Genomic DNA, 8,364 nt, shown 5'->3' with positions numbered 1-8,364 from the left:
TTGCTTGCTTTTGCACTGATTCTCTTAAATGCACTGATCCTAATATTTCTTTTAAAAAAAATGTTTCTTATCATTTCAGGGACTGGATTTTAGAGGGCTGGGTCCAAATGAGATTCATGTTCTAAATACAGCGCACAGGTAGAAAAGAGCACAAAGTAACTGAAGTTTGAAATCTACAGGAAAAAGAATGATTGAGCTTGGGAAGTTGGGTGCCTTAACACAAAAGCAGGTATGAATGTGTTAATAAATGTCAGTTTGAACATATGTGGGAATATCAAGATTTTTAGAAATGGTATTATGAAACTAATATTAGGATAGTGGGACCCCTGAGGTATCTGGATGGAAGGAAAATTCTAATTTAATTTCCATTTCTCTGAATTCTGGAAATGCATATATTTTTTTCTCCCCGTACTACCCGAAACACGTTCCTGAAATCTAATGTAACCTCATTAATGCCTAAATTTTCCAGATCTTGTTTTTTCCTGTTACTCTAGTTTTTGCCTTCATGGTGTGTAAGGAAAGAAATGCTGAAAAAGGGTTATTTTACATAATCATCCACTGTTCCCGTCCTTCCTATTTTTCTACGACCACTCAGCCTAAAAGACAGAACATATGAGTACTCAGTGAGAGCCCTGCAGCCAATAACTCTGTTTTGTAGTCTTCAAAGTATTATATGTATAAAGACAATAAAAGTCTTGTTCCTTTATAAGGATGACTGCAAGGAGTTTGATCTCTGAGAAGAACAGCAAAGATTTTCTTTCTCCACCTCTTGAAAATGACTCAGTAAGAGATTTTGATCTCTGTATTATAAATTTGATATCCTGTGGATCTCCTCTTCACCTCTCCTATTGAGTTGCCCGTTATATTACATCTTTCAAGCTTAATACGTGATTGATTAAAAAGCTTCATTTTCTGCTCACTTTTCTATATGATCATTCTGGGCTTAAATATTTCATGTTCATTATTATTACTCGCAAACAGACTCACTGCTGCAGGAGAGTTCACTTAAACTGTGTCTGTATTTTACCTTTTTATCCTGATGTAGACAGGTTTTTAAGCATATATTTCAAATATGTGCAGTTCCTCTAAAGACAAAAAGGTTCCCAACACGTGAAAGGAAGCTAGCATCTACTTTATGGAATAAACACACACCTGTGATTTTCCTGCATGTTTCTGGATACGGTTCTTTGTGTTAGCTCACCTGTCTGCTGAGGTCCTGAGACCCAGGACCAGTAACCCTGGGTTTTTTTTCCTTACACCCAGGTCAAGGCTTGGACATTTTGGATTACTTGCTTGCCCCCTTTCGTTGCTACAGGCTCTCTTTGGTGGAGAAACTTGCTCTTCATTCTCTGCTACATTTCAATTTGAAGGGGTTTTCACCATGTGAATACAGAATTACCCTCAGCCACGCTGCTCAGCCTTATTTCCTGCTGCAAATCCAATACTTGTTCCCCAATGTTACTGCTACTTGTTTTTTTCACTTTATTCCCTGAAAGAATAGCTTTAGACCGATCTGGATTTTTGAGTAAAAGTGCCTGCTTCTGACAAAATCCAGTCCTTTCTGACCAAGAGAGCATGGGAGTAGCAACTGTGAATCAGAAAGTCATGGGAGTGCTCTGCTAATGGAAGGCAGATTGGCTTTTTGCAGGCAGGGGCAGAGGCAGGTGGAAATCGACTGCTCCACATGAGTATTAACTGTCATCTCTACTCAACACGGCCCTGTTGGAGGCTGAAGGCCAGGCCAGATTCCTCAAATGCCGTGGCAGTGAATATGGTATAAATGTCCAGAGAATTAGTTGAAATCCCTTTTGTCCCACCTAGGCTTGGCACTTCAGTCACGGCCTTTTCTTTTTTCCTTATGCATGCAGAAGAGGTAGAACTTTGTAGGGGGCTGCATGGCTGTGCAAAGGTTCATTGAAAGTTCATTCCCCTCTCAGTTTCTACATCCTGCATCTGTGTTTTATTAATTAGAAGAGTGAGAAATGCCTTTTAAGAAAAATTGAGGAATACTAGGAAAATAGTGCAGCTATGGGGCTGCAAAACAGCTGCTCCCGCAACCGCAGCTACTCTTGAACAGGCTCACGTTGCAGTCAGCAACACGATCACGCACATCCATGAAACACGGGAAGATGAGGTTTGCAAATGTGTGATCAATTTCAAGCCTCTGTGCCAGCAGAGATTTGTCTCAACTTCATCTGACAATGTTTGAACCCAATGTGACAAATAAATAGGTAAGAGGAAGGCATGCCGCTTTCTGTAACGAGAAACTGAAACAGCATGGGCTTAAGCACCTTTGGAGTTTACCTGCAGGGTCATGAAGAGGTTCCCGTGACAAAATGATGCCAAAAGGCAGAGTTCTTTGAGGCCCTTCCATGGGACTACAGACATGAGGTGGACAGAAAGGACGGTCTCTCCTACCAAAAATTGAAGATGCTCCATTGTTCCAGAGGCAGAGTACTGTGACCAGGCACAGCAAGGGAGTGGAAAGGCAGGAGGGCAACATTCTCAGACCTCTCCAGATTCAAAAATTTGCTGCCACATACCCGAACCCTAACGTCCTTTAAAACCTGGCTTCAACCAGCACACACCCTGCCAGTCACAAAGAAGTGAAGCTCACACTGGGGCCACCCTTCCCGGTCTAAGACACACCATGTGAACCTTGGAATGTATTTTACATATTTATATTTTCTGGCACTGAGTGATGTTTGCCCTACATTCCTTCTCCTTCACTGCAAGCAGATGTGTGTCCTCACTCTACCTACCTCCCTGCGGGAACAGTTTTCTGAACGAGGTGACGCTGCTCAGGTAGCACAAGGCCTTTAACGAGCAGTTATCTCAGCAGGGCTCCAGCTAGCTGCTCTCCTCCAGCCCCAAGTCACTCAGTGCAGCTCTCACACCGACTGTCTTCCCAACAGCGAGCGTGGTTCTCCAAAATGTTTGCTTGTGCAGAAAGTTCAGAGCCTCGGCATAAACTTGGAAGGATAATTTCTTGATGAATTGGCTGCTCAGCAAAATCCTCACGTCACAACAGGGAGCTGGGAGTATTTGCTGCGGGTTGCTGAAGATGAAGGTATGCTCCAGCAGCGTGAGGACTGCAAGAGTCCAACTCCTGAACCTCGTGCTCTCCAAGTCACATAACTTTGTAAAACTGACAGAAGACTCAACTCTCTGTAGAAATACTGAAAATACTTATTTTACAGATTCATTTTCCATTTTTTAGGCATATAAGAAGCCTAATGATTTCACTGAGAATTTGGGGTAAACAAAATCCATTCCACAAGACTGGAAAACGACAAACGGGAATAAGTTAAGCACTGTTTGATGCTATCTTCCTTGCTTTCTTCACCCCATGAATGCAAAAAAATTTAAATTTAAACAGATTATAAGCACTTCAATCAAATAAGACTGTTTTAGAAAATTCCTCTAATCACATTTGCCTTTAATAATTTAAGAGGGTACTTTCTAGAAGCATGGTATAGTAGCTCTCTTTTTCAGAGGTATGCAATTTTGGGGCAAGTCTTCCAGATTTCTTCAAATTACAGAAAAATGTTTATTTTCCACTACTTTAATTTGCATCTTGCAGAATTCTCTCCTGCCCATGACCACATCTTCTTCTTTATAGTTAATGGGAGTTTCAGAGGGACGGAGGGTAAAGTTCTTTCTTTACTACTCAATTAGGTAAATAAACCCTTATTTCTTCAATGACTCTCTGAAGAATAACAGGTAGATAAATCATGTCAGATTTTTCCAGTGTTTATAACAGCCCCCATCAAGAATAGATACATACAGTTTTAAACAACATTGATTACAGTATCCACCACGTGCTAAAAGAAGTTTTGTTTGCTTTTAATGGAGTAAGAAAAATATTTGTAAAAAAAAACCACGCCTAAAAATTTAATCTGGTATTATATGAAAATAGTAAGAATTATACCTAACAGTACTGGTTAGGATGAAAGCAAAGCTGCCTGTTAAGAATCTGACCATTAATCAAAGCTTGCAATTTCAGCCTTCATCAATTGCTTTCTTGAGTGACTCATCAAATCAGCGTTACCTGAAGAGTCAATACCGAGAAACCAGGTAAACCAACAAATACTCCTTTCAGTCACACAATTGCTACCACTCTGAGAACACAGTAAAGCGTTTTATTGTTTATACTCATTTTCATTTACACATAGGAGGAACAATCAATGCAGTTCTATCATGGCAGGTGGACCATATCCTGAAACTCTAACTTTGACTGCTGAATATGCGTAGACCTGTCTTAAGGTCTGATAAAAAAAAAAAAAAAAAAAAAAGGGGGCAAGTAGGGAGGAGAGTAATTTCACTAACATCAGTTAATTCATGGGTATTTATTTTGCAGGTGATACAGCTCTTCCGGAAGAGCAAACTGCTTCACTTTTTTACAAAATACACTAAATAATGTAATTACTTGGAGAATTCTAAATTTTGCAGTGGTTCATGCAGTAAGGGTGTGCAAATGACACAAAAATGGAAAACATGGTTACAACATCAAACTGCTACTTCTATTCCCAGCTGGTTTATGGAAAAGGTCATTGGACTTCTTGATTTCTGCTCTTGAGTTACGGAGTAGAAGCAAGAAGCATTTACTTTATAAAGGCAACGATGAGAACAGACTATGGCTATGCAGTGCAGTTGAACAGGTCTACAACTCTTGTTTCTACAGCGTTTGCTATTGTTCTGAGACACAAAACTTTTGCACACTGTCACTTCTCACACATGTTCAGCTCAAGGAGTCATTTACAGAATTTACTGTGATGCTCCTATTTAACTGCTGGATTTTTCTCCTCTTGGCCTCGTAAGTGAAGTGAGCAATTCTTTCCACCGAAAGAAAGAAATTACAGGTGTGCAGAAGTACAACTACGCTACCAACACAGACAGAGACAACTGTGCCCTTGTGCACACCCCTACAACCGGCCGGAGAAGAAATTAAGAAGTTAAGCCTGCAAAATAAATTGAGTTTACTCTCAAACTTATTTCTTCAGTCCGGATGAATTCTAGACCTTGATTCGAGGCTGCCCTCTCTTTTTTTGTTGCTTGTTTTTGCAACTGATCTGCGTGACTATTGGAACAGCATCTCTGCCAGAGTCATTACACTGAAATGCAGAGCTGAGCAGTTTGGTGGCAGCATGTATTGACGTTTTTGCAGCATCATGAGTCTGGCAACTGGGCTGGGGGAAGTTTCAAGCAGTGGGTCTTTACAATAGCAACTTGATTCTGCAGACAAGAAAAAGCAAGAGATTGGCAGAATTATTAAAAGTGTCACAACCGAGGTAAAGTACGCGGCGCTGCGCTCAGCTGTGAGCTGGCAGCCGCTTCTGTCAAGGGAAAGGCAGGGAAAGGCACAGAAAGAGGAGCACAAAGGTGCGGAGCCTTTGCCGGCCACCCCTCCTCGCAGGATGCGGGACCCCCGCCCGGCGGGAGCAGCCGGACCGGTGAGGAGGGCAGCAAGCGAGCTGAACTTCACAAGCAGCCTTCGCCTGAGGCCTGACCTACCTTCCTTCCCCCCCCCCTCCAAAAAAAAGCCACCAACCAACCCGTCGCTGGCACCAGGGCTGCGTGGGACTCTCCGCCCGCAGGGCTGCACCCCCGGCCATGCCCCCCGCTGCCGGCGGGGACCGGGAGGTGGCACCGGGGGACATCGCCGCGGCGGGGGGGGGGGGGGGGCGGGCCCTGCCCTGCTCCGGGCCGGGGAGCTCGGCATCCCGGTCGGAAAGCAAGTGCCGTTTAGCACTAATTGGCTCTAAACACGGGCATTAGCATGCGAAATGGCGGCAGGTTGGTGTAATAGGTGGAATAAAGAGCAGATTGCCGTGAGTCACCCCCTGCGGGGGGGGGGGGGTGGGGGTACACGACGGAGACACACGACACGACACGCGCACGCCGTGGAATACCAGGAGCGTGCGGCTCCGCCGCTTGCGGAGGGGCTGAGCGGCAGACGGGCCAGCGCCGTGCCCCCCAGCCCCGACCCAACGGCAGCCGGGCCAGCGCCGTGCCCCCCCCGACCCCGACCCAACGGCAGCGGGGCCAGCGCTGCGCCCACCCCCCCGACACACGGCTCGGCTCGCTGCCGCCCCCCGCCCGCGGGGCTCCCCCCCACCCCTCCGAGCGGGCTACAAAGCCCGAGAAGGGATGGAAAAGCTATTTGTGGGGTCGTGCACACCCTCCCCCCCGCCCCGAGCACGGCCGCACCTACCTGTGGCGTCGGTCACGGGCGTGCGTGGGGGCAACCCCGCAGGACACATCGCGTTCAAAATTTTCAGCCTGCGCATCGGAAACGTATGAGTTTGTGGAAGGCTTGTTTGAAGTCTTCGTTAGACATAGTGTAGATGATGGGGTTGATGAGGGAGTTGAGATATCCGAGCCACGTGAAAAAGTCAAAGATGGCCATGTGGAACCAGCAAGCGTCCTTGCAAATCGGCAACACCAGGCTGATGATGAAAAAGGGCAGCCAACAGACGATGAAGGCTCCTAAAATAATCCCTAAAGTCTTTGTAGCTTTCCGCTCTCTAGCGGCCGTCAGCTTCTTTTTTTCCAGCAGGGCATCCGAGACCTTCACCTTCACCTGGTTCATGTACACGGGGGAGCTCGTTTCGCTGGATCCCTCGGGGGCCTTGGAGTTTATGGACGTGACGGAAGAGGACGACCCGGGGGAGTCTGTGATCAGCTGAGCCCGCGTTAGTCTTTTACCCGCTTTCTTTGGCGTCTGCTTCAAAATCCGCGATCGGGCTTCCACGTAGATCCTCCCGTAGAGGGCTATCAGCAGCAGAGTGGGGAAGTAGAAGGCTCCCACCGTGGAGTACACGGTGTAGAGGACGTGGTCCGTGTTCACCACACAGTGGGAGACTTCCTCGGCCTTCGCCTGCCGCCAAAACAAAGGGGGCATGGAGATGCAGATGGAGAAGACCCACACCAGGGCGATCATGCCCGCCGCCCGCTTGGGAGTCCGTTTCGTGGAGTACTCGACGGCGTCGGTGATCGCCCAGTAGCGGTCCAGGGCGATGACACAGAGGTGCAGGATGGACGCCGTGCAACAGGTGATGTCCGAGGACAGCCAGATATCGCAGACGATCTGGCCCAGCGTCCACTTGCCGGTCACAGTGTACATGGTGCTGATGGGCATGACGAGGATGGAGACGAGGAGGTCGGTGAAGGCCAGCGAGGCGATGAGATAGTTGGCCGGCGTGTGGAGTTTCCTCGTCTGGTAGACCGTGGCGATGACAAAGGCGTTGGAGAGCACCGTGGCCAGGGTGACGAGCGCCAGGACGGCGGCGAGCACGATCTTCCCGGAGAGGGGGGTGGCATCTTGGTAGATCCCTTCCTCGGCGCTGCAGTTTCGGCCGTGGTAAGAGTCGTTGGCGGGGAGCAGCGGCGCCTGGCAGGGGCCGGCCGGCTCCATCCCTCCGCGGCCGGACGGGCCGGGGCTCGGCACGGCGGGGGCCGCTACCCGGGCAGGACCCCGTCGGCGCCGGGGGAGGGCTGCGGCATCCCCGCGCAGCCGGCGGCACCACCTCCCTCCCTCCCTGCCGCCCGCCCTTCCGGGGCTCCGCGGGGCCTCACTCCCCGCGGCCGAGGGAGCAGGGCAAGCCGGGGGCCAGGCGCGCCCCGCTCATCGCCCCGCCGCCGGCATGGGGCTCCGGCCGCGGCCGCCCCTACGCGCAGCCCCGCCGCCGGCGGCCCCGCACCGCGTCTCGACGGGCGCGGCGGCAGCGCCGCATGCCCCGGCCTCGCCCCCCGGGCCGCGGGCGCGACGGCGGCGGGGGCTGCGAGGGCAGCGGAGCCGCCCCGCCGGGCCCTGCCTTCACACGCAGCCCGCCGCAGCAAGTTCGCAGCCGCCGCCGCCGCGGGTGGAGCGGGAGGAGGAGGAGGAGGAAGGGGAAGAGGAGGAGGGTCCGCGGGAGGCAGGGGGGGAGACCACCTCCCATGGCGGCCCGCCGCGGGCCATGCTGTCGGGGCCCGGCCTGGGGCCGGTGTGAGGGAGCGGCGAGGAGCCGCCGCCTCTTATATAGCGGGCGGCGCGGCACGGCTCCGCCGGCACCGAGCAACCGGTGCCGCTCCCGGACGGGCTGCCCGCTGCCCGCGGAGGAGGAGCCGCCGCCTCCCCCGGCCGTCCTTCCCTCCCTCCCTCCCGCGCCCACCCGCCGTCCGACGGGGGGGCCCGCCCCGCGCACCGCCCTGCCACCGCACCCCGCCCCTGGCCCCGGCCGTCGGGAGGAGCCCGGGCTCGCCCCCCGCCCCCGCCCCTGCCCCGCAGCCCGACGGCGCTGGGGGATGCGGATCCCCCCGGCCCTACGCCTGACCGTGGCCGCTGCTCCGCGGGCGTGGGCGATGCCTGGCTCCCCCAAG

At 51.2% G+C, this 8,364-nt stretch overlaps 1 protein-coding gene across 1 annotated transcript; it reads right to left on the bottom strand.

Annotated features, from left to right (window-relative positions):
* Positions 1 to 3,355: 3,355 nt before the first annotated feature.
* HTR1B (5-hydroxytryptamine receptor 1B) lies at positions 3,356 to 7,654 on the bottom strand. Its single transcript, XM_009940073.2, has 2 exons — positions 6,215 to 7,654; positions 3,356 to 5,235 (listed from the first exon to the last, which is right to left on the bottom strand). Exon 1 carries the CDS (start codon positions 7,415 to 7,417, stop codon positions 6,278 to 6,280), a length of 1,140 nt encoding a protein of 379 aa, XP_009938375.1. The 5' UTR covers positions 7,418 to 7,654; the 3' UTR covers positions 3,356 to 5,235; positions 6,215 to 6,277.
* Positions 7,655 to 8,364: the final 710 nt, after the last annotated feature.

Source organism: Opisthocomus hoazin, chromosome 2 (assembly GCF_030867145.1).
Source record: "Opisthocomus hoazin isolate bOpiHoa1 chromosome 2, bOpiHoa1.hap1, whole genome shotgun sequence".
In the NCBI taxonomy this organism is placed as follows: domain Eukaryota; kingdom Metazoa; phylum Chordata; class Aves; order Opisthocomiformes; family Opisthocomidae; genus Opisthocomus; species Opisthocomus hoazin.
Note: the sequence above shows the minus strand (reverse complement) of the source record. Positions and strands in the feature narration are given on the sequence as shown.

What these genes read in the sequence shown, in the direction of transcription:
- HTR1B (XM_009940073.2), bottom strand. Translation starts at nt 7,417, where the DNA reads ATGGAGCCGGCCGGCCCCTGCCAGGCGCCGCTGCTCCCCGCCAACGAC.